Source organism: Triturus cristatus, chromosome 5_2 (assembly GCF_964204655.1).
Source record: "Triturus cristatus chromosome 5_2, aTriCri1.1, whole genome shotgun sequence".
Taxonomy (NCBI): Eukaryota; Metazoa; Chordata; class Amphibia; order Caudata; family Salamandridae; genus Triturus; species Triturus cristatus.
Genome location: NC_140588.1, coordinates 599353506 through 599380250, shown reverse-complemented (window position 1 = coordinate 599380250; position 26745 = coordinate 599353506). Strand labels below are relative to the sequence as shown.

The window sequence follows — 26745 nt, the reverse complement described above, 5'->3', positions numbered from 1 at the left end:
GGCTTGGTTGCCTTCATCCTCGCAGTTAAGCACTGATGCAATCTATTAGATAAGTAACTGGCTTAGCTTTTATGTTTGTCAAGCTCTTTCATGTATTTCAAATTTGTTATTTATGGACCCTTCCATTTCCCCTATTAGTTTCTGTAACAAACAATCCCTTTACCTTTGCATATGTTGGCCCTGGAACCAAATAACAGGTCCTCTGTATTCTCCACCATTCATATGTCACTGTTCCCCCTTCAAGCTCAGACATCTATTTTTTGCAAACAACTTTATTTATTATTTATTTTATTTAAGAGGTTTTATATAGCGCTAGCCAGACCCGAAGGTATCGGAGCGCTTCACAGCATATAGGAGAAAAATCACACAAAAGAGACAAAAGTAAACAAAAGTATTCAAAAGTTCCAGTGCGCTGAGTGTCCGAGGGGCGCATTGAGGTAGAGAGGTTCCGAGGTAGTCTCGATGAGTGGACAAAGTCTTGGGCTAGGTCTTCCTCTGAGAGTTGAAGGACGAGGAGGGCGTTAGGGGACGGGGATGAGGTAGGGAGTGATGGAGCATTTGCTTGGTGGATGCAGAGTGCAGGCTTTTGTGTTTTGGATTTCAGTTCGGGAAGGCATGGTTTAGGTATAGGTCTTTTAGGAGTCTTTTGAATTTTATGAAGGAGGGAATAGTCCTTATACCAACCGGGATGGAATTCCAGATTTTGGGTGCGTTTCCTGCGAAGGAACGTGCCGCAGTTTTTTGCTTGCGTGTTTTCAAAGGGATAAGTAAGAAGGTGTTGGAGCTTCTGAGGTTTCTTGACCGGCCGGCTTTCTTGAGCTTGGAGGCCAGGTATTCCGGTTTCCCTGTGTGCAGGGCTTTGTGTGTAAGCCAGGCAGTTCTAAAGCTGGCACGCATTTCCACTGGGAGCCATTTTAGTTCTCTGAGTGCGGGAGATAAGTGGTCATATTTTTTTACTCCGGTGACCATACTGGCAGCAGCATTGAGAGTTGTTTTGAGTGGTGCTAGGTGGGAGAGAGCTGTACCGGAGAGAACTGCGTTCCCATAGTCCAGTCTAGATAACACCAGTGATTGGGTGGCTTGCTTGAGGTCCATGGGCGGGATGAAGGGTTTAATTTTGTTGAGAAGCTTCAGATTGAGGAAGGCACTCTTCGCGGAGGCCTTGATGTGTTTGGTCATGGTTAGTTTGTGGTCGAGGCTGATTCCTAGTGATTTTACTGAGTTAGCCAGGGTGAGATTACCGTTGAGAGCATTGATTGCTTTCAGCCACTCTACGATTTGCGGGTTTTCATCTTTGTTGGAGATGAGGAGGATTTCGTTTTTTTCTTGATTGAGTTTGAGGTGATTTGTTGATAGCCATTGTTGAATTTCTTTAAGAGTGTTGTTGAGTCTTAGAATGTCGTTGATGGAGGAGGTTTCCAAGTAGATCTGGGTGTCGTCGGCATATAGGTGGAAGGGGATGTTGGCTTTTTTCAGAATGGTTGTGAGGGGTTCCATGTATATGTTGAACAGTTGAGGGGAGAGCACTGAACCTTGGGGGACACCTCTGTTGACGGGGAGGAGGTCGGACGTAAAGGATTTGATTTTTATCCTTTGCGAGCGACTGTGAAAGAAGAACCATTGAAGGACCACCTCGTCTGCACCCACTCGGTCTTTGAGAGCCTTGATGAGAAGATTGTGATCCACTGTGTCAAAGGCTTCCGAAAGGTCTTGGAGAATGAGTAGGCAGCATTGGACAGTGTCAAGGGACTTGAGGATGTCATCGACGATGTTAAGGATCACGGTTTCAGTGCTACAGCCTTTTCTGAAGCCTGATTGGTGGTGGTCTAGCAGGTTGATATTGTCGATGTGCTGATTTAGTTGACGGAGAACGCATTTTTCGAGGATTTTGGCTAGGAAGGGGAGATTGGAAACCGGTCTGAAGTTGTTCAGGTCGTTGGTGTCTAGGCCTGGCTTTTTGAGTAGTGGTGTGACTTGGCCGACTTTGAGACAGTCTGGTATGATGCCGGATCTTAAGGAGCTGTTTATGATTTCACACCATGGTGGTGCGAGGGAGAGTTTCAGCTTTTTGGTCATTTTGGAGGGTACAGGGTCGAGGATGTGTGATGAGGGCTTGGAGGAAGAGATTAATTTGAGAATCTCAGTTTCAGGAACGGGGTCGAAGGATTTCCAGGCTTTTGTGGGGCGCAAGCTAGGGGTGGTTTCGATTGCTGGGGCTGAGTTTTTGGAGGCGGGATCGAGGATGATGTCGAGTGATAGCTCGATCTTGTTGATTTTTTCGTTGAAGAAGTTTGTGAAGTTGTCACATAGGTCTTTGGAGGCCTGGGCTGGGGTTGTAGAGGATTTGGAAGTTTGTTGCATGATGATGTTAAAGAGTTCTTTTGGTCTGTTTTTTGCACTGTCAAGAGCGGTGCAGAAAAAGTTGTTTTTTTCAGTATTTATATGATTTTTGTACTTTATTCTTGCTGTTTTGAGTTTCTCGCAGAGGCTAGAAGAGGGATTCTTCCTCCATAGACGTACTGTGGCTCTAAGCTGCCTCCTTTCGTCGTTAATGTCCTTGTTGAACCAGGATCTGGAGGGGATGTTCCTGGATTTTTTTAGTTTCAGGGGGCTAGTTGGTCTAGGATGGAGGACATAGTTGTGTTGTAGTGGGATGTGAGTTCTGTTGTTGAGAGACCGTCCTGGGAGATGAGGAGGAGGGTGGTTATTTTTTCTTCTAATTCGGCCATGTTGAACTGTATTAGGTTTCTTGTCCATGTGGTGGGGTCTTGGATGGGAGGTTGGGACATGATCGGTTGCGAGATGCGGAAGAGGATTAAGTAGTGGTCTGACCAGTCGACCAGTAGGATGTGGTCTATTGTGATTGCGTCGTGTTGGGCAATGATGGCATCCAGGATTGCTCCTTTGTTGTGGGTTTCTTCTGAGCAGTGCTGGGTAAGGTCGTTGCTATGTAATAGCTCGTTCAAGTTTTGGATTGGTGCACTGTTTTTATCATTCCAGTGCAGGTTGAGGTCGCCCAGAATTAGGTTGTTGCTATCTCGGAGAGAGCAGTGGGCAACCAGGTCTGAGAGGTGTTCCGTGAACATGAAGGTGTTGCCTGGAGGATGGTATAGGAGATGACAGTGTAGCGGTTTATTGTTGCTGGTGTTAATGTTGGTGGTTAGGCATTCGAAGGAGTTGTAGTTGAAAGTGTTGATTTCGGACAGGTTGTTGTTGTGAATGATTGCTAGACCCCCACCTTTTTGGTCTCTTCTATCTTTGTTGATGATAGAGAAGCCCGTGGGTACGAGTATATCCATGATTGGAGGAGAGGTGTCATTTAGCTAGGTCTCTGTGATGAAGGCTATATCAATGTCATGGTTGAGGATGGATTCAGCTAGCTCTGTGGCATGTTTAGTGGCTGATTTGCAGTTTATGACCATGCAGTTCGTCAGGGGTGTCTCTTTTTTTGGTTCCTTTATTAGGGGGGCAGTAGGGATGTTGATGAAGGAGGATGAGGGTCTAGTGGGTTTCGGGATGGAGTGATCACTTCTTAATCCAGTGATTACCTGAATCGAGGATTGGGGGATGTGCGTAGAGGGAGTGGTATACGAGGAGGCCAGCTCGGCCGCTTCATCAGAAGACATGGCTTCCATCGTTCTATTAGGTCTTGGAGTAAGGTTCGAGAGGGGGGATGTGGTACAGCTGGTTTGCGAAGCCTTGGGGAGCCTTTGGTGAGTGTGGTTGGAGATGATAGGAGTAGAGTGGGGGTTTAAGGTGAGCTTATGGAAAGTAGCGAGGTTGCTTAGGATGTCGTTCAGACCCTGTATTATAATTACCACTTGGCTTTCAATCAGGGAAAGCCGGCGCTCTGACTCTTCTTGGGGGGGAGTGGGTGGATTCTGGGTGGGTGTCTTCTCGGACATGCGAGGATCTGACAATGTTGTGCTTACTTTTTGAAGTTGTAGTGTTGTCGGTTAGGGTTATGGGGTTAGGCGCGGGGTGGGTAAAGTCATGTTGAGGTAGTTGTTTTCTTTTGCACGTGGGTATGGGTGGGTGATTGGGAGACTTAGAGTGAGTATTGAGGGCGGCCGGTAATGCTTGAAGTGGGTTATGCACCGGGGGGAGTTTGAGTGGACGGACCAGTGCAGGAGGGGGTGCCTTGTTCTTGATGGTAGAGGTGTAGGAGGTGGTTCGAGGAGGAGCGTATGGGTTAGTGATAGCGGGTGCCAGAATAATGTGGGTGTTCTGCTGGGGGGACTGGTTGTCCAGGTAGAGGGGGAACGATGGGAGGAGAGGCTGTGTGTGGATGGCGGAAGTCCTCAGAGAGGGAAAGAGGAGATCAAATGACTCAAGGTTGCCATTGTTAGCTTGAATCAAGACTGTGCCGTTGGAGTAGATGGTCATAAAAGTGTTCCCACAGCGTGCCTTGCGGTTAGGGATAGAGAATGATAGTTTGCAGCTATGGGAAGTAATGATGGTTTTGGTAATGTGGAGTTGTGCTCTAAGGATGGAATTCCACTTGTCGGGCCTTTCCGTGTGAAAGATGAGGTCCATTTTAACTTGGCCTTTGGCGGAGCAGTTATATAGGTCAGCAAATAGTGATTCAGGGTATTGCCTGATCAGTTTGTGTTTGAGGTTTTTTTTCGCTTTGGGTGAGAGGTTGAGGGGAAGATTGATCAGGAAGGAGTTCAGGCCGTGCGGTTTTACATAGGGTGAGGTGAGGGGGTTGGGGTAGGTTGACATGGTAGAAGGCATTTTATTTAAGTTGGCGGTGGGGCTGGTTCCTTTCGGACTGGGTGCGTTATGTTAGAACAGAGGACGGGGGGGTTGTAGAGGGAGATGGGACTGCTAGCGAGGTCAGACCGCTTCTATATGGGTTGGGTTGGTTGGCTGCTAATACACGGACTGTGGGGCAGGGAGAGAGAAGAGCGGAGGGGCTTGTGCCAATTTGGTTTCTGGAGGGGTGTGCGCTTTTTTCTGTTGACCAGACGTTTTTGAGAATTATGAGTTATGTAACCCACCAGCGTTTAAAGGGATAGCCTCCAGGAGGTCAGGGCGAATGAGTAGATGGGAGCTGCAGCAGAAGGATGCAGCGGGCTGCCGTCGCAGCAATGATAGCACTGGATTAGATATTGATGAGCCTGGCCGCAGATTTGGGTGGACCGGGCCGTTATTGGGGATTGGTCAGTGGCTCGTCTGTGGGGTTTAGAGGAAAGGGAAGTGCTACGGTGTCTGAGTGAAAAAGAGGTATCACATAGGAGGGGGCCAGATTTGTATTAAGGTGAGGTGAATCCACAGGAGCAGGGGGCATTCAGGGTGAAAGGGACTCACCGGCGCCGTCTAGACGTTGTGGAGCTCTGAGTGGTTCGTATAGCACTTTCCCGGTTTCCTTGGTATCGGTCTAGTGGTCCTTGGTGGCCTTGGCTGTCTGGGCTCTCTTTGGACCTCTGCAGGGTACCCATGAGCTGTGGGCCTTCTGTTCAGTGGTTCAGGTTCTCATTGTAAGTTACTGTCGAAATTGATGCCTGGTTTAATTAGTGTTCATACAATATTGTTTAGCAGCCCTGATTGAGGGCTTTTCACATAAAACTAAAAATGTTTTGCCAGTGATGTATCACCAGGAGAACATAGCCCCATGTTACACTCTTCTGTCAGTGAAAAGAAATGCTAATTTTATATTAATTTTGGGATGACTTACACTTAAGTTAAGTTACAATGAGAATGTTGATTACTTCTGCCCTGTGTTCTATAGCAGACACTGAAATAGCCTCCAATTCAACTGAAACAAAAGTCTTCAACTAAACAAATGGTAAAGTAACATGAGGTATATTGATTTACACAGTAAAGTCTTGTTAAAAATCACAGTGGTAAAAGTGTGATGCTTTAAGATGTTGAATTTCATATACTGTGTAAATGGTGCTTCCTGTCCTGGTGTCAGGAAGTTCTTCGAATAATTGAAAAAGAAGTACACGCATCTCATCTCTACATTACCAGCTGCTGAAGACCACAATAGAAGAGAGTACCATTAGTAAAATGCAAATTAGAAAAAAAGGGATATTTGAGTGTGTGAATGTTTTCATCCTTACACTACATGTTCCAGGTACCAGCAAGTTGCCAATATGATTCACAATTGTGCATTACAGAGCACAACTGAACCACACATGTAGTTTTTGTATTGTGCAGAAGAATCGGTTCACATTAGTTGTTTAAATGGGTGCATAAATGGAGTTCAGACGTTCAGTAGATGTGATCGAATGATTGGTAGGGGATGTATTTCAATGATGTTCACAAGATAACAATTTGGTATGCGTAGAAGATTACTGTCTTTTGCGTGGTTTCCCCCCAAAGTTTTGCCATAACTGTTTTGCTGAATTTAGAACTCTTTGTACTTTACTACTGTTAAATAGAAGTAAAGACCCTGTGCTCCTCCTTTAAACATGGTTACATTGGTGTACACCTAAGTAACTTATTTAACTTGTCTAGAAGTCCCAAGTATATGCTATAGAAAATCTGCCAAGGGCCTAAAAGATAAATGTCGCTGGTGGAGTGCAGAACTTATTGTGCCATCCACATAGTGCACCTTGAAAACATGGCTTCAGACCTACAATGTGTAGTCTGACAGCAGCAGCCTAAAATCCTGCTGTCAAACCTGTCAAAATAGCCCTGTTTGACAGGCGGGAAATACTGCTTTTAGACATTAAGAAGTCACCCCTAAATACATGTTGTTGCCCTTAGTTAAAAATGGAACACGTGAGATATTAAAATTGCCATGTTCTTTCAGAGACTGGGCCTAAAATCGTTTTTTACTTATACGGCTGTAGCTGAATCTCAGAAAGTCCAGATTATAAACTTTATTTTGTAACTTTTGACAGGAACCGTATCCAAAAGTCATTCAGAGACTATTTTTAATATTTATGAAAAGCTCAATGTAATGGTGAGGTCAGATATGAATAAATATGTAGGAAGAGTAAATTTTATTAAGTTACCTTTTTTCTGCCTGAAGCACCAGTAGGCTAATTTACATTGGCTCGTCAGAAGTTGTCCAGTCAAGTGCTTGACCTTAAAGCGGTGTAAAAACTACTCAAAGAGCAGGGACAATAGCCTGAGTGTAGGGAGGTGTTTTTCTTTCCCAGGCAGAAAGGCCAGTTGGGGTGGGCCCAGGAACTTGATTAACATCAAAGGAGTCTGCCCTCTATTTTTTTTTTAAGATCTTTTTATTGGCATTTATAAACATTACATACATAGGCATGTTTGGAAAGGAGTCTGCCCTCTAACAAGTAAATGTCAGATGACACTTGGAGAGCACCAGCCTTTGCCCACTAGTCAGACTGGCACCACACACGGTCAGAGGAGAGCTACTCCCACAGAAGGTTTTCAGTGACTGCAAAGGGGACTGCGCTATACTCTGGCTCAGCTCTGGGTGGGCACATAGGTTCTGCACAAGAGGCCTTCTTAGAATTTAGGAGTGAGTGGCACTGTCGGATTGTTGGCAGTAGGGCAAACAGGAGCTGCTGAAGAAGGAGGTAGTGTTGCAGATGGGTTACTCCTAGGAACTTTCATCCTATTGGTTATTGAAGGGCTAGGTGTCACCACCCCCTCCCCCCCCCACTAGCTGTAAATGTCAGACCCCCAGGGGACCCTCCCAAGAAAACTCTATAGACCTGCAGAAGAACAGAAGAGGAGTGGACCCTGCTTGCTGTGGCCTGAGAGGATCCATGAATAACTGGCCCTTCTCCTTCGGGTTCCCAGGACCCTAGAATCCAAGGGTCAGTGAGCTGACCTCCTGTGTGAACACCTGTGTGAGACACAACAAGCTGAAAAAAACACTTTTTCCTGGAAGAACAGTTGCCCAGTTTCAGTGGACCTGCCCTGAACCTTGCAAAGCCTTGGCAGGATCAACCCCTCAAAGAACTAAGGGGCATTTGTAAAAGGAAGTGACGGAACACAGTGTTGCCACTCTGCCACTTCTGAAACGCAGGGCTGCACCATATTTACAACAATACGGTGCAACCCTGTGTTTCACTCTGCGAACGCGCTAAATTTGGCTGCCTAGTGCCAACACAAGCACACCCTTGCACCATTGTGAAAGGGTGCCTGCTTTGCTGGGCAAGATTGTTTATGTGCAGGAAGTTGTGCCTTCCTGCACATAAACAATCAGTAATGCCGTTTTGTAACTTCTATGTGTGCTGCAGAATCCAAAAACGACAGTTGAACCAGTTTGAACCCAGCCATATACAAATCAGTCTTGACCCTGCACCCAATGGGAACAGTCCAGCCCTAACTGCCTGGCCAGGTCCTCTCTTCACTGGAAACAAGCATCCTAGGACCAGTTAGAGGGTTACACCCCTCATCAGCCAGGATAGCTTGACTCCAGTGACATGAAGAGCACGGGACCCACGTCTGGGCATACCCGTCCCACTCGGGGTGACAATGCAAAAAGAACAGTTGATGGATAAAATGCAAAACAAAGTCATACATTCACACCAGTACAGAGATGTGGGCCTAAATCCATAGTTGTTTTGCTTCCCATGCCATTCCAGTTTGAACTCAGCCACATTCAAATCAGTCTTGACCCAGCGCCCAAGGGGAACTGTCCAGCCTGAACTGCCAGGCCAGGTCCTCCCTAGACTGGAAACAAGCATCCTAGGACCAGTTTCGGGGTTTCACCCCACATCAGCCAGGATAGCTTTACTCCAGTGGCATGGAGAGCACGGGACCACGTCTGGGCATACCCGTCCCACTCGGGGTGACAATGCAAAAAGAACAGTTGATGGACAGAATGCAGAACAATGTCATACATTCACCCAGTACAGAGATCTGGACCTAAATCGATCGGTTTATTTTTGCTCCACATGCCATTCCAGTTTTAACCCAGTCATATACAAATCAGTCTTGACCCTGCACCCAATGGGAACAGTCCAGCCCTAACTGCCTAGCCAGGTCCTCTCTTTACTGGAAACAAGCATCCTTGGACCGGTTAGAGGGTTTCACCCCTCATCAGCCAGGATAGCTTGACTCCAGTGGCATGAAGAGCACGGGACCCACGTGTGGGCATACCCCTCCCACTCAGGGTGGCAATGCAAACAGAACAGTTGATGGACAGAATACAGAACAATGTCATACATTCACCTCAGTACAGAGATCTGGGCCTAAATCCAGTGTTTTTTTGCTCCCCATGCCATTCCAGTTTGAACCCAGCCATATGCAAATCAGTCTTGACCCTGCACCCAAAGGGAGCAGTCCAGCCCAAACTGCCAGGCCAGGTCCTCCCTGGACTTGAAACATCGATCCTAGGACCGGTTTCTGGGTTTCACTCCTCATCAGCCAGCATAGCTTGACTCCAGTGGCATGGAAAGCACAGGACCCACGTCTGGGTATACCCGTCCCACTCGGAGTGACAATGCAAAAAGAAAAGTTGATGGATAGAATGCAGAACAATGTCATACATTCACGCCAGTACAGAGATGTGGGCCTAAATCCATAGTTGTTTTGCTCCCCATGCCATTCCAGTTTGAACTCAGCCACATTCAAATCAGTCTTGACCCTGCGCCTAAGGGGAACTGTCCAACCTGAACTGCCAGGCTAGGTCCTCCCTAGACTGGAAACAAGCATCCTAGGTTCAGTTTCGGGGATTCACCCCACATCAGCCAGGATAGCTTTACTCCAGTGGCATGGAGATCACGGGACCACGTCTGGGCATTCCCGTCCCACTCGGGGTGACAATGCAAAAAGAACAGTTGATGGACAGGATGCAGAACAATGTAATGCATTCACCCCAGTACAGAGATCTGGGCCTAAATCCATTGTTTTTTGCTCCCCATGCCATTCCATTTTGAACCCAGCCATATGCAAATCAGTCTTGACCCTGCGCCCGATGGGAACAGTCCGGCCCGAACTGCCAGGCAGGTACTCCCTGGACTGGAAACAAGCATCCTAGTACTGGTTTCAGGGTTTCAGCCCTCATCAGCCAGGATAGCTTGACTCCAGTGGCATGGAGAGTACAGGACCCACGTCTGGGCATACCCATCCCACTTGCGGTGACAATGCAAAAAGAACAGATGATGGACAGAATGCAGAACAATGTCATACATTCACCCCAGTACCGAGATCTGGACCTAAATCCATGCTTTTTTGCTCCCCATGCCATTCCAGTTTGAACCCACCCATAAGCAAATCAGTTTTGACCCAGCGCCCAATGGTAACAGTCCAGCCCAAACTGCCAGGCCAGGTCCTCCCTGGACTTGAAACATCGATCCTAGGACCAGTTTCGGGGTTTCATCCCTCATCAGCCAGGATAGCTTGACTCCAGTGGCATGGAGAGCACAGGACACACGTCCGGGCATACCCGTCCCACTCGGGGTGGCAATGCAAAAAGAACAGTTGATGGATAGAATGCAGAACAATGTCATACATTCATGCCAGTACAGAGTTCTGGGCCTAAATCCATTGTTTTTTGCTCCCCATGGCATTCCAGTTTGAACCCAGCCATGAGCAAATCAGTTTTGACCCTGCACCCAATGGGAGCAGTCCAGCCGGAACTGCCAGGCCAGGTCCTCCCTGGACTGGAAACAAGCATCCTAGGACCGGTTTCGGGGTTTCACCCCTCATCAGCCAGGATAGCTTGACTCCAGTGGCATGGAGAGCACGCGACTCATGTCTGGGCATACCCATCCCACTCGGGGTGACAATGCAAAAAGAACAGTTGATGGACAGAATGCAGAACAATGTCGTACATTTTCCCCAGTTCAGTGATCTGGGCCTAAATCCATCGTTTTTTTGCTCCCCATGCCATTCCAGTTTGAACCCAGCCATGTGCAAATCAGTCTTGACCCAGCACCTAATGGGAACCGTCTAGCCCGAACTGCCAGGCCAGGTCCTCCATGGACTTGAAACAAGCATCCTAAGACATGTTTCGAGGTTTCACCCCTCATCAGCCAGCAGCACACATAGAAGTGGCAAATCACCATTATTTAATGATTGTTTATGTGCAGGAAGGGATACCTTCCTGAACATAGACAATCACTGGCGATTTGCTGTTTCTATGTGTGCTGCACAACTAAGCACACATAGAAACAGCAAATACGAGGCAAAATAAAGCATTCCTCCTCATTTCGAGAAGTTTTTCCCTGTTCTTAATTCTGGTGTTACCCCATATTTATGCCACCTTGTATGGGGCCACGTCAAAATCAATTGGTGTTGCAGTGGAACACCTACCGCAACACGTTTGCCCACTCCTTTCACACCAAGTATAGGGTGAAAGGGGGCCTTATTTACAAGGCAGCATTAAGCCACTGCCTTGTAAATAAGGTGAAGCCCGTATCGCCATCATGTCTTATGGAGCCCTATTCAGATATAGCCTACCGCCTTGCTACTCTGGAGGAATACGAGCTAAAAAAAGAGACTAAATCCTAGTATAGATATTGGGACCTGGTGAAGTCTCCAAAGGTATCTGGCCGGCGTGACAACTTCTCTGGGCATGGACTTTAAACTTTTCCCTCTCTAAGCTTATCACACAAAAACCAACAGCTTCAGAGAGAAGTTTCTCAATATGACTTCTGTGAGACCTTCCCAGAAATAGCCTACTACCTTGCCCTGGTGAGAGATTTTGACTTGCAGATTAAAAGGTAAAATCATTGACTAGTCTATCCTGCTAGGTGAATCTGACCACATGATCTATCGAAGTTGGCCACAAAGTGCACCTAGGTCCCAGGCTACTACAACCATAGAACTATCATTGGCACTTGTTTGGTTCTATTTTCATTTAAAGATTTAAAAACTCATATCTCCTGTTCTCATAATTGGAGTTTTGTCATTATTGTGTCATTTTGTTCTTGTTTTTTTTTATTCAGTTCGGAATTTTTATTGTTTGGTGTTTTTACTGTATTTCTGTTTTAGTTCTTCATAAATAATTTACACATTGCCCTAAGTTAAGGCTGTCTGCTCTATTCCATAGCTAACTTGCGGTTGAGATCAGATTAATGTACTGACCTTACGATTCATCCTAACCAGTAATGTTATTAACTTATTATTCCTTGAGGTGGCCCACTGCCCACCAGAAATGATTAGCCACTTTCTAAGACCACAGTAAAGGTGGCTGAATGCAGGTAACAATATTTGTGATCAACGTGCATGACTACATTCAATGTATGTTTGTATATTTCACCACCAAAGTCTTTTTCACATTCTTCTACAGAATTGTGCGCTTGGTGGTGGTTCTCAGGGAATGGGCACACAAGAGCTTGCAGGACCAGGAGCAAAGGCCTGACTCCTTTCTTGATCGGTTTCGAGGGCCAGATTTGCAGCCTGCAGCCAGCCGAGTGAGCAACACCCAACCTGACCAGGAAAATTCTGATGGAAAGAAAAAGAAAAAGAAGTAAAACTCATTTAAATTAATTATTGTATCTACTGTAAACAGAATATCTGTCTAATATACATAGTGTAAAGAATGATATAACATATTTTCCCATGCTCCTTGGTGTAAATGAACGGACAATAAAGTTCAGATATGTCCCTATCTGCCTCTTTCTATGTCTCTCCCTATCTGTCTTTCTCTTTTTCTGTGCATATATGTGTTGTTTTGAGTCTGTCTTTCTCGCTCTCTATTTCTGTCTGTCGCTAGGTATCTGTATCTATCTGTTTCTGTTTATATGTGTCTATAAGTCTCGGTCTCTGCCTGTATCTGTATGTCTGTCTATTTCTATTTATCCGTCTCTATTTGTCTGTCTCAATCTCCATCTGTTTCTGTCTCTATTTTCTTGTCCTGCCTCCGCCCGGCTGTGCCACTACCTATCTCCATCTGTCTCTATCTGCCTCTATATTTCTGCTTTTACATGTCCGTCTCTATATCTCTCTATCTGATTTTCTCAATCAATCTAACTGTATCTGTTTGTCTCTCTCTCTTTGTCTCTAGCTATGCCTTTGTATCTGTCTCTATCTCTGTTTTCCCCTTCTGTCTGTATCTTTCTCAAGTTGTCTTTATCTGTCTCTATCTGAATCTTTATCTGTCAGTCTCTGTCTTTACTTGTCTGTCTCTTTCTCTCTCTGCCCATATCTATACCTGTCTCCGACTATATGTACCTGTCTCTATCCGTCTCAATACTAACTTCTTCTATCTCTGTTTATATCTCTCGACCTCTCTATCTGTTTCGCTATCTTTCTGTTGTTATCTGTCTCTGTCACTAGCGCTATCAATCTATCTGTCTCTATCATTCTGTTGTACTCTCTCTCCCTCTGTTTCTATCTGTCTTTGTCCCTATATCGCCCTGTCTCTTTCTGCCTATACCTTTCTATCAGGCACTCTCTACCTCTCAGTCATCCCTATTTTGTTGTCTCTGTCTCTTTTGTGCCTACATTTCTGTCTCTAGCGCTGTCTCATTCTGTCTTCTATCTCTGTCTCCTCTAACTCCATCTCGCTTGCTTTAGTTGTCGCTCTAGATCTATGGCTCTAGCTATCTCTCTGTATCTGTCTACCTGGCTGGCTATATTTGTCTCTACCTGTCTCTTTCTATCTCTCTCTGTCTGCATCTCCATCTATTTCTCTGTCCGTGTCTGGCTTTATCTGTCTCTATCTCTCTGCCTCTAACGGCATCTATATGATTATATTTATCTGTCTCTGTCTTTTGCTGTCAGTCTATCTGTATTTCTGTCTGCCTCTATCTGCATGTATCTGACTCAATTTGTCACAGTCTAGCACTATCTGTCTCTACCTGTAAGGTTTTCTGACTGTCTGTATGGCTAACTAGCTCTGCTTCTGTTTGTCTCTCTCTGTCTCAATCTGTCTCTACCTCTGCCTGACTCTTCCTCCAAATATCTGTCTGTCTGTCTATCTATCTGTCTATCTATCTATCAATCTATCTATCTTATTCTAAAATAAAAATGTAAAATTCTAAATATTTAAACACTGATAGCTACCATCGCAATTAGCTTTACTTGTTTTCTTGTGTAGGGCTAGGGGTTGGCGCATTGTCCACTTTTATATTCCTCTTTCCCTTAGGAGTTTTCTCCCATTTATTGATATTGCCCTAAGCTCCTCGTCCATTTCTGTATGATATACATCTTATTTTATTTTTCTGAAATTCATTTGTCAGTAATACATATTTATAAATGATTCATATTCTATAATAGGACACGGCAGCTTCATATAGAGCCTATACTGTACTCCTGAAAATTTAGTCTAAGCATTTCTACGCAAAGTTTTGGGAAAAGCTGGCATTAAAGGGTGAACCTTTGAAAATGTTTCCACTAAAATTGGAGTCTTTGCATCACACCTAGTTTTTTCTATTTGTCTCAAGAAGTATAATCATTAAAATAAAAGTACATCATGATGAATAGATGACTGGACAGGCAGCGTATTTCTGGCTCGCTTTTGTTAACTAAGCATATATTTTATTTCCTCAGAAAAAAACGGGAAGTGTTTGTGGTGGACCCGTCGGGGAAATGGTATTACCGCTGGCTCCTCGTGATTGCGCTGCCTGTTCTGTATAACTGGTGCCTGCTTGTGGCCAGGTTAGTGTAAATGATTCAGAAAGTCTTCTTTGTCTTGTATTGCGGTTGCCGAGGAAATGTCATACATCACATCCTAAAGTAAAGGAATCCAATTCGCCGAAAGTATTTTACACAGAAGTGTGCCATGCAGCCCAAAAAACCCATAAAGTACACCTGCCGACATTACGCATGTTTCACACAGTGGGAGTGGGCATTATTTTTACACGTCCAAAATGTTTGCAATGTATACGTGTTACTTCCTGCATAATTTCTACGTGGCTATGGAAAAGTGGACGCACTCAAGGGCGTTTCAGAGGAGTAGCCAATGACATTAAGTAGCAACTAGGTGCCAGCACGTTAGTTCATTTGTAGGCATTCATACATTTGACACGAATCTCTTCTCTGCCCCTCAACATACACCCACATGGTTCAAGTGTAGTGGTTTACTATGTGGGGAAGTGCGCCGTCGCTTCAGTCGTGATTTGTAGTATACTATGAGTGGTGCCAGAAGTCAGATAATAACACTGCAACATTTTTACCAAATTTGAAGCTTTTCAAATCATACACATGTAGGCAATACAGCACAATCCCTGTAAGACTAGCAAAATCGGCAGAAAACCCCAATATATATGAATAGCAAACATATATTCATGCACGCTATGTTATGCTATGCTATGTCATGTTATGGGAATTTGTAGAGTGCGGCAATTCACTCGTTCGGGAATCCAGGCACATTCCAAGATATGCCATTTACATATGCCTACCAGACAAATGAATGCGAGTACCCAAGACAGTCAGGAAGTATGAACAGGCATAGTGAGGAGGAAGTGTTTTACACATCTACATTTCTATTTAATATCCAGTAGAACAGTTCTAGTGAAATACGGCTTCATCAACCAAGTCAATCTTGGTTTGACAAATGTATTTGCCAAAGTATTCTTGTAATGAGAGACACAGCGTAGCTGTGGTTTACCAGGATTTTTCTATAAACATATTTTTCTATGATTACCTGACTAGAGAAGGCCTCTGCAGCAAGCATTATGTTCCATCTTCTAAAAGCACACTAGAATTTACAGTTACAACACTCATGAATATTTCACTACAACTGAGGAACATCTACCAACATTAATGCATTATATATAAGGCCCTAGCAATGCATGGAAATGAAGTCAATCATTTGTTCACTAAGAGAGGATATTAAGATGCAGCACTTAAGTGGCCAGAGAGGGTACACAAGATAACCTGGAAAGTGAATGAAATGATAATGATGCCCAAAAGACTCCTGTTGCATGAAACCGAAAGTAATTCTTGTTAAATATGCAGTTCGATGTGGGCAATGTACAGACAAGCCATGATTGCGTGTTCAGACTAACTATCTCTACCAATAAGGCTAACTAGCCACATTAACTAAGCACACATACCTGAAAGTGTCTGAAAATTCCGAGAAGCTGTTTTATTTGTAAGGAAGTCCATCTGCCCAGTTCTCCCTTGAGCGTTTTTAAAAAAACGTTTTCAATCATTAGACTTTGGAGCTTTGCTTCGGTCTGAGAGCAACTGAAAAAGCCTCTGCCCAATATATGTTTTGCTTAAAATGGATGTGACTTCTCCCTCAGTGTAACTGACTCAGACATGGCCTAACATTGTGTCAGGCATTGTGTTTTGCCTTTAAATGTATATTTAGGGACAACCTAATAGACCACTTGTACGTTTAAGACCTGCAAACGTGCATTGCATACGAAGCATGAGCTACTGAAATGTAACCTTCTGAAGAGTCAATAGTAAAACCTACCAGGAGATTTCTGACTTTATATATCAAGGTGACCTGGAAATAATATGTCTCTTGGGCCCATGGCTTACTCCTGAAAGTTAAGTTACCATGTTGTACTTCTTTCCGCCAGTCTACTTCATACTATATCAAGCCCAATGGAAGGGTGTAACAAAACTCTGCTTCTAATATGGGGAAGGGAGAATAAGTGTCTCCTTTCGAGGGTCACAGCGTGGAGGAATAAACCCCCAAAGGCAAATAAGCCTCCTTTGGCAATTGGGAAAAACCTGATAGAAGATGTAGATAGTGTTGGTGAAACCAGGAAGGCATAACACTCCTTCAGAATATCAAGAAGGAGAAAATACCTAAGCAGAACAAGCAGAGCCAATGAATGATTCAATCTCTAGAAAAAATCAGGGACAAAAATGTACAGCAAATTTGCATTGAGCTTGATGAAAAAGCAGGGAACAAAATGCATTGTGACATATCATGTCCTTCTAAGTGGTGCCTTATATATGCTTGAAACAGGAACTGTCATTAAAGATTCGAATTACAAGCTCGCGGAAATGCAGTGGGAGATTTGTATTCAAAAGTGACTGTATTTCGCTTAATGTCCTTGTAACCTGTAGTTCAAAGGTTTTTCTGGCAGTAGCTAATGCCACCTCTTTTTGAAACAATAATGCTTTGAGTCTGCTTGTTGAAACCTGCCTTCAAATTTGGAATGGAAGGACATAATGAGCTATCAAGAGCAGTATGTGTTGGAGGGTAATGGACGTTATTACAGCAGGTCACTATCTGGGAAACCAAAAGAACAAACGGGATTCCTACCTTCATGCCACGACAATCTTGATCATTTAACATTAAAAAACGACCATTAAAAAGGACTGTAATGATTGGAAGAATTGAAGGGCTGGTATTCCCTTATCAAACCAGGCCAAATTCAGAACAAAGCATTAAAGGATTCGTCTATGGTCATGAGTTTACAAACAAGTGAGTGACCAACAAAAGAGTCACATTAATTTCCAGTAAGGAACACCATTCTGTCCGCCCATTCACAATGGTAAATGAAAGGGAGTGACCACAACTCAGGAATAAAGCTCCCTCTCAGGGACTTATATCTGCCTACCCATAAATGTTTCATACAGAATGTGAACTGGAATGTTGAAATTGGCAAGGATACTACGCCCTGTATTAGCAACACCATGGATGGTGTTTCCGCTATAGTAAAGGGCAATTGCTCAAGCTTCACGAAGTGTAACATTGTGTAAGTGGCAACCTTTTTGGCCATGAGTCCCTGCGAACGTGTCAGGTTGAAAGGAAAAAATAGGTGTGTTGAATTTAGATAAGGTCATAGGACGTGGCCATTCTTAAGGACTTGAAGTGTCCAACTAAATTGTATAATAGACCTAAGCTGACTTTCCCCATGGTATAATGAAGACATATCATTTGGATAATATCGATAAGAGACAACACAATGTTACTCATACTGTAAATGCGAGGAGACAACATATTAAAACTATTATCAACTACAGCAAGTACTATATCAAAATTATCTTGATCAATTTGCCTTAAACGTGCAGGTGCTTCTATTTGTGACACTTTCCAAATTTTGTTGGAAGTTACATAAAGAAATCTTTTCGAACGCGGAGACTTAAGACCCAACAAAAAATCAGATAAGTCCATGTCCTCCGATAGGAGAGAAAGATGTTGTTTTAATGCAGACAGTGTGGAATGTTCTAACTATTGCTGATACAATTGTCCCACCTAATAGGTGGTGACAATACCTGAATGTTGAGACTGGGAATAATGGGGGTCAGGTCTACTTGCCTTCAACTCTGGTGTGGAATTTAAAAAAACCAATCATAACAACCATTTGTGTCCACTTGTCAAAATAACCACTCATTTTGACCTGAAAATGTGGAATTAAATGTAGTATTTCGTATCAGACCTTTGAGCTACTCTTCACTATAATTTTATAAACATTGCCAATTGTTGAAACAGGCAATAGAAGAAATATTCTTGAATTAATTTCTTTGATTTAAGCAAATCCTAGACATGTAGTCTGCTGAATTGTGTCATTTAGATTTGTGTGGAAATTAAATAAGCTCTAAATATGGTGTCTGTTCCCTGAATCTACCAAGATTTGGAACCCCAAATGAATTTTGTTTCAATTGTATCTTTCCAATACTCATAGCTGTTCAAGGCTAATTCTTTGACAAACAAATCTGTATATATTTGATTGGTTTGTGTGAGCATATATTTATTTGCTGGTGTGGGGCAAGCTTAAAGTAAAAACAATGCAGGTCTAATGCGTTATGGGCAGAAAAATAAGTACATTTATCCCTGTGTGTTTTTGAGCTCCCTTGTGTCATAGTTGGACAATGCTCCCATTGTTCGTAATTAAAAATTGTGCTTTAAACATTGGCTCGATGTCAGTAATGATGTCCATAACGATGGTAACAGAACATTTCCCAATAATTATCAGAATTTAAATAAAGGTCCCGTCTCCAATATTCTGACTTTGAAAGCAAAGATTTCACAGTATCAACATTCCAATCATCAGAATGCATTCTAGGTACAATACCATAATAACCCATAGATATATTTTTAAAATATAAGGAATATGCAGTATTTCCATAGGCCCGAAAATGTTGCAAGGTACTTTCTCAGAAATGATTCCATTAGTTACTGGAACAGTCTTTTTCAGTCTAAGGGAAGAAGAATGAGGTGTTAACACCTCCTCGACCAGTTCTGAGGCTGAGTATTTTAGAAGGTAATGGCTGTTGATTAGCAAGAAGAAAACACTAACAAATCCAACCGAAGAAAAAGAATAACCAAGGAAAGTGTTATCCAAATGTATGTCCAAGGAGAGACCACACAAGTGCTCTTCACCCATAAAAAGAAAACACAAGATTTTATGGGCAGAGGGTTTGAGATGGTGGAACTGTCAAAAGATTCTGATGAAAAATCATCTGTACCCACAAAAAAACCAGAACACGTCTGTTGAAAAACAGGAGCCATAGGTGTTGATAAGGAGCTTGTATAGCCCTCAAGGGGTGGATCAATATAAACAAAATCATCATCAAAAGATTCAGCAGCAAGTTCAGTACTCACTACCGTCATGTGGCTGGTATTTGTTGTGGAAACTGGAATTAACTGGAGTTCATTCATCACCCCCCCCCCCCAGCTGGGGAGAAACAGCTGCGATGTTGCTTACAAGCTGCAGAGGAATTTCTGTATGGTAGCGAGAGGAGTTAGGGAACTACCATGGAATCCCCGTGGCCTACTGTTTAAAATCAGCCACAAGATGTAACTTGATGTGATTAATGGAGACACAAAGATTGTCTTTAGAACCAGCTACTGGTGGCAAAATTACAGTTCTTGTTGCTTGAATGCCAAGGACTGGCACCGGTGCACAATATGATGAGCCAAACTCCTTCTTTACCGCCACAGTCTCTCGCACGAGATCCCCCAGTTGTGTAATCCAGCTGGAAGGTGCTGGCTGCTCCTTGATTCCGGTAGCGGCAGATGTCTTCAACTGCTTGTTGACTTGGCCGTCACAGAAGTTTTGTGAATCCTGTAAGACAACCGAACTATCAAATACTTCAAAGGATGTGGCCTATACCACAATGTCTGGACCGTCATGGTCTGGAACATACATTTTGATGCCAAAAAGGACCTTGAATGGGGTATGGCCACCCAGAGACGATTTGGGATATTATTGAGAACCCGCTGTACCCCATATTGTGTATCCAATCTCACCCTGTGCCTAAATCTCTGGCTGTTAAGGACTGCTTCAGGTCACGGTTCACCCTCTCTACAGCAGACTTGACCTCAGGCCTATATGGAGAAGAATAACGTATCTCTACACCCAGGAAAGCCAGCGAATCTCTTTATGCCTTACAGACGAAAGCAGGGCCCCGGTCCGAGTGGAATGTAGTGCATGTGCATGTTCCGATAAAGACTTGCAAATCTTCAATAACAGTGTGAGTTTCTAAGGAACATTGAGGTCACACACAGAGGAATCTTGAGCAACAATCAACCGCAAGTAGGATAAATGTAAATGCACCATCCAAATTAAGAGGAACATAATGGTCCAAATAAATGCAGACAAAAGTTTTGTTGGAATTCATCAGGTGTGTCTGCAGTGGGTGAGCCACTGTGGAACTTTTAATTTTTTGACAAATGTTACAACAAAATGCCTATTTCTTGGCCTGCATATATATGCCATGCCACCAATAACATTGCTGTTGTAACAAAATAGTGGCTGCCATAATGGCATGTGCCAAAGCAACATCTTAATGCACAGCTATTACTAAATCTAGCCTGCAGTCTTCTTTGGGAATCAAATGATCACCAACTCCTGGAATTATAATAAAAGGAACATGTTGTTCAATTAAATGGTACGTATATTTAGCCGGAAAGCCCCTAGGCATGTAGCATTAACGGCAGCTAGTATATCGTCATCTACCCTCATATGAGAATGAGTAATCTCATCAACTGTTGCAGTCGAAACTTGGATTTGGCTCGTCCTCTGCCAAAGAATTCCTTATGTGTGCTCCCTCACACTGATGACGCAATGTATGTATAACAAGAGTCTGTGGCAACCTATTCTTTAAGTCCGCCACCTTCACCCAGAGCATTTTATGCTTTCTAGTGTTGCCTTTAGAATCTCTGAATCCATTTTGGCACCAATAATGCAAATTGTCATTGAAAGACTGTGCACAATAATACAAATCACACACTATAAGTGCGATGAATTCAGGATCCGTATGGTCTAGTGCAATAAGGAATGATTTTAGCTCAGCCAACTGCTCAATGCAGTCCCCTAAGGACTGTGTGTACGTTTGTTTGTGGTTGGAATTGTCCTTCTAACTTTACACCAAGAACAGTGGCACACGCCGCCAAATATTGGTGTCTGGTCCCTATAGCAGGCTGGGCTGAACCATCAGTATAAATAATATACATGTAGTGCTCAAGAGGCAAAATATTGGCTGGCATGGGATAGATATGCTCGTATTGAAGCAATTGTTGTGTCTGTAAAGACGGATCATAGACGAAGTCTACATCTGTAGCTATTAAGGAAGTTGCCCATTGTATACAGCTGGGATGAAGGGTTTTAGAATTTGGGATGCTTGCCTTTTTGGCAGCCTCTAAGGCTGGAATGGGAGTAACAACAAAAATGGGTTCCCTTTGTGCAAGTCGCCGTTCTTTAGTTATAGCCAACTGCACTCAGTATTTTTTCAGTGGATGCAAAACGCATTTCCGCAGTATAATATAAATGCAATTGATTTGCAATCAGCACCGTTTGACTTACATTACAGGTGATATAAGTAAAGTCAATGACACCCGGGATTATACTGATGACCAAGTTTGAAGTATTTACATGTATATGCAAGGGTCGTGTAGCCAGTAAGTCAGATTGTAGTGATATGAGTATGTCTGTGTGCTCTGATGTCCAATGTGAACTGGAAAAATCAGGATCAATTCATTCATATGATGATTTAATGTGTTGTGTATAATCAAGTATGTAAGTTCTACCACAATTAAGGAACCCTAATAAGGATTGTAGTTTCTTACATGTGGTTGGTGATTGTTACAGAATACGCTTTTCTAGAAAGTGTGTTGCAAGGCTTTTGCACTCATGGGTTAAGATTGAAACCTAAAAATAGGACACTTAGAAATGCTCTATTAGATTTCTTAAAGTTGAACTTGTAGCAACTTTCAGCAAATCCCAATATTATGCGATCTACTCTGGCTAAATATGGGTTTAACTCATCGTTCGTCAGGTAGATATCATCCACATAGGACAATGTGTCTGAGTCAATATTGTGTAGAATTGACACTATGCAAGCAGCAAACAGTCCTACTGTGTTTTTATATCAAATCTACGTTGAAAGCCAAGCATTTAAAAGACAGTCCAATCCCTGCTTTCAGGCGGTAATTTTTAACTGAAATAGTCATTGGAAATATCCAAAGATATTTAACATCTTTTATGAACTATGTTAGTTATAAGTGTCATACTGTGTGTTTTTTGTATTGAAAAAGTGTGTTTATGACGGTTTAGATATCTATACTTCAAGACTATGCGGTATGAATGATTCAGTTTTAAAACAGGAAAAAAAGGATTATTTACTTGAGACACAGGGTTCAATTCCCCCCTGGTACACTAATTGGGAGAAAATTTCTCTAATGGGTGCTTTTGCCACCCCTTTTATTGGGTGTTGTAGTATGAACGTGCGAGCTGGACCTTATGGGTATGACATGATAAGGAGAGTCCTTATCCTAGCCAACATGATTGCAATATAATGCTGGGGCTTGTGCAAGAACCCACTCTGAGGCATATCCTTGTTTGACCTCATCAGGGACAAGAGCAGCAAATGCTGGTATTATTACATCTTCACCTTCGGGGATGTGCATAGAAACTCCGGGGGCTAGCTGACCTCCGCTAAGAGAATGTCATAGGATAATATTACATTTTCCCAAAATATTACTTGATTAGTGCACTGTATGTCACCCTCAATTTGTATATCCAAATTATATAGTATATCTGGAGGGGCAACACACCTATCTGCAGTTTCAACTGTAAAGTATTGATCAGTTGCAGTCACTGCCTGATACTCCTGGAGATTCCGGCACACTATGGTAACCTCTGCCACGCTGTTGAGGATTGTCACTGCCCAGGTACTGTTCAGGAGAAGGGTTCTCAGTATTTGAAGCATATTTAGCAGTTATAGCCCCAACTTTCTTTTACTGAAAATGGGGGCTTTAATTGAGGAGGTTTTTCCTCTTTTTTTTATCTGCAAGTCAGACAAACATTGTGAGTCCTTCCTCGGTTTCAAGAATTCTTCCTGTCTGCACTCAGAACATCCTATTCTCTCGTGCTGCTTTTCCGGTGTGTTCTGGAAGGAACGAGAAGGACGGGTATCAGATTGCTGATATCTCTCAAGTGCCTTTAATTGTTTGTGATCACTCAAATTATAGTGTCTCTCAGAGGGCTCCGCTGGTGGCAAACAGCCTTGAGATGTCCTTGTCTGTGCTAGGTTTGCCAAGTTGTGGTTTACTAGACCTGTTCCCCAACTTACTGCAACTCAGAGAAGTATATTTTTCAGCAAAATTGACAGGTAGCTCACACTCCTGGTTTGCTGGTGCACTCAGCATGAGCCTATGCTGCATAGCCAAAGCCTCAGCTTCACCTTTGATGTTAGACAGAACTACTTGGGAGACCACAGGGAAGTTTCACATTAATTGTAGCTCCAAATCTAGGGCAACAGCTGCCCCATATTAATTCTGTAACTGCTTCAACACGTCCGGCAACACTACCGTAGATGGCTGCAAAGACTGCACAAGTTGCGCAGTCTGCTATCTGGGGTACCATGCCATGAGGTAAGCACTAACAGGCACATGCATCAACGAAGACTTTTGCGATTCCTTAATTGCGATTATTAAGGAATCGCAATTAAGGAATTGCAAAAGCCTATGCATGTAGGAATCGCTATAAAAATAGCGATTCATACACATTCCTTCATTGCGACTCGCAAATTGTGAGTCGCAATTAAGGAATGCCGTCCCATTCATTCATATGGGCCTCCAGGCCCATAGGAATGAATTGGAGATTGCATGAGCAATTTGCGAGTACCAGTAGGTACTCGCAAATTGCTCATGCAATTTCAAGGGTGTCAAAATGACACCGTATTGCACCCCTGAAATTGATCTGTGCACATATGTTGCACACACACATGCTCTAAGGGCATGTGTGTGCGCAACATGAAACTTTGAAAAAAGCACAAAAGTGCATTTTACAAAGTTTTTGCAAATTACTATGAAGTTCAACTTCATGGTAATTTTCTCCCCCTAATAGCAAAATCGCTAATTTTTATACTTTAATGCATTGCTTTTAAGGAATCTCAATTTGGGATTCCTTAAATGCAATCGCAATTTAAGTAATCGCAATTTAGAGATTCCTTAAACTGCGATTTTTGCATTTGGGATGATGCATCCCAAATGCAAAAATACCGGTCGCAAAGGGGCAGATTCTGAGAATCTGCCCATTTGCGAACGGTTTTTCCTTTGATGCATGTGCCTGATAGTCAATATTATGTGCTTATCTTGTGGTCCCGTAAGGGGAAACACAGTTTCAATTTGACCAATTTTTTGACCAATCCAAAAAGGAACTTCCTCACAGTTTGCAGGAATTTTACCCATAATTGAATTAATAATTACAGGACTTATTGTTGGTACAGCAGGCAACCGATTGCCCTGCTGTTGCCACTCATAATGGTGCAGGCATTAACGGGTGCAAAACAGACTGGTTTAAGTGCCTGTATTTTCTAAATTTTATCTAACTATACCATTGTATAATTGAGTAAGCTCAGCAACATTGATATCCTATAATTTAGGGAATGCTGTATATATACATGTGGCCACTAGATTACTAAGGGGACCCGTGCGTACATGACTAAGCATATGTATTAGGGTGCAACGGAACTAATTTAGAGGTTCTCAGTTGGAAAGTGGTCTTTCTAAGAGAGCATATGCTCTGTATTGTTGTGGTGGTGCATCATTAGTGTATTCATGAAATGTTTGTGTATTAGCATTCACAGCTGAAAAATTGACGCACGAATAAAAAACTTTTAAACGATAGGCATTGTGGGCTTCAAGCACGAAGATTTTTTCACCGCTGACATTGCCAAGTCCATGTAAAGTTAAATGTGCATGGACTGCATGTCTGCAATTGTCTGCAGTAGGAATTGGCTGTGGTGCAGCCATTATGAAAACAGCAATGGACACAAAGTGCAACACTAAAATGGGTAATCCTTTTAAAGGTCCATGCTTGAACAAACAACAGCAAAAATTAGGTACTTCCTATAATACTGTGAAGGGTTTATCCCCAACACCAAGGACGTCTCCGGAGGAGGTGTAAGGGTAAACTATGGGCAGGTACAAGTACTACTCAAGAAAATTGTTAAATAAATACCAGTCCAATCGTTTTGTGCCATGTCACAGGGGTTCTGCATGCAGAGAATTGTGGCTTGGGAGAACAGAACATCAGAATGTAGGGACTGTATCTCTCTGCCACATCAGTGCCTGTCAGCCCAAATTCCTGGCTAACTCACAGTGCCTTACCTGAACTCCTAAACATCCCAGAGTAGCAGGTCATTTTGGCAACCGATCACACAACACTCTAGTCCCCTAGGGAACCCTGGAAACAGATCATCAACTTTTGTCACTCACTTCCTCTCATGAATGTGCACAGTAAACATCAGAAAGACACGAAGAAAGTTTACTATACATTCATTGAAACTATCGTAGTCTATTATGAAGCAAATGAGCTGCGATCGCTTAACAGATGCAACTAAACAGAGTGATTAGCATTACTATCTGGCTGTATAAAATAAACTCCCCAATCATGGTAAATTATCTATCTGTCTAGGCCTACCGTCACTGTGTAAGCAAAGGGATATATATTAGTGATCTCAGGAATGGCAACAGACCCTATACCTGTGTGGTTAGGTTGTCCTTCTCTTGAGTGTAAACTCAGTTTAAACAAAGCTGCACGTCATGCTCAGCAGGTGTTCATCCCAAGACCCCTGCTCCTCTGCCAGAATTCTCCTCTCTGTTCTGAAAAGGGCTAGAGCTAGTTTATGTAATAAAAACTACTGGGTTGAAAACTACTGCGTTGGAAAGCTGCAGCTGTGCGACCGTGTTATGTCTAAAACTTTAGGATGTGTTGCTGACTGAACATAGAAAAAATGTCTCATGTTGTCGTGCATTCTAAGCAACCTTGTAGATGTACAGAGCCTCTCAATAATGAACAACATGTTCTGTGTATTTCTAAAACAACGTCACGAAAACAAACGTCTGGCTATGCAAAGCAAAGTCAGCCTGCCTAAAATGTGTAAAATGCAAAACTAAGGAATAACCAAAGTGGGCTTAGAAAGGGAATCACCACACTACGAGAATCGGGCCCCTTCAGAGCAGAGCGCAGACTTGTTGACAGGTGACCGTTCTCTCTTGGCACCTTGGCAACATATGGGTGATATACAAATCAGGGACACCTACCTACGCATACCACTAAGCACCATAATGATAAATGGTGGTCATCTTAGAATGATATTTTACAATGAAGACAATGGTAACCCTATTGTAAGACAGCTGCCAATTATCCTTATGGCTCTTCAGATCACATGGCCAGAATGCAAGAGAGAAGCAGCCTCACACACTCCTCAGAGCGAGAGCAGCCACATAGGCCTGGCAGTGTGCTCAGGTATCCTACTGGCTATGTGTAACGCCGCTCCCGATAGGGTGGGCGTGCAGACTGTTAACTATGGTATGTTTCACCAGCATAGAGGAAGGCTCAAGGACTGAGCCGCGTGCGTGTATGTGCGTGTGAGAGAAAGAGCGAGAGAGAGATGGGCTGGCTTTGGAACTCAAATGGTTGGTTTCGTTCTGTATCTAGTGGGCTCATCTGCCCTGTGGTCCACGGGCAGCCTTCACAGAGGTCTGACCGATTC

At 43.2% G+C, this 26745-nt stretch overlaps 1 protein-coding gene across 1 annotated transcript in view; it reads left to right on the top strand.

Moving 5' to 3' along the window:
- CNGA2 (cyclic nucleotide gated channel subunit alpha 2) overlaps positions 1-26745 on the top strand; it is a 314526-nt gene that overhangs the window by 210482 nt on the left and 77299 nt on the right. The window contains exons 4-5 of the mRNA XM_085606650.1: positions 12176-12355; positions 14380-14487. Coding sequence (XP_085462776.1) covers positions 12176-12355; positions 14380-14487 — 288 coding nt within the window. The remainder of the gene's footprint in view (positions 1-12175; positions 12356-14379; positions 14488-26745) is intronic.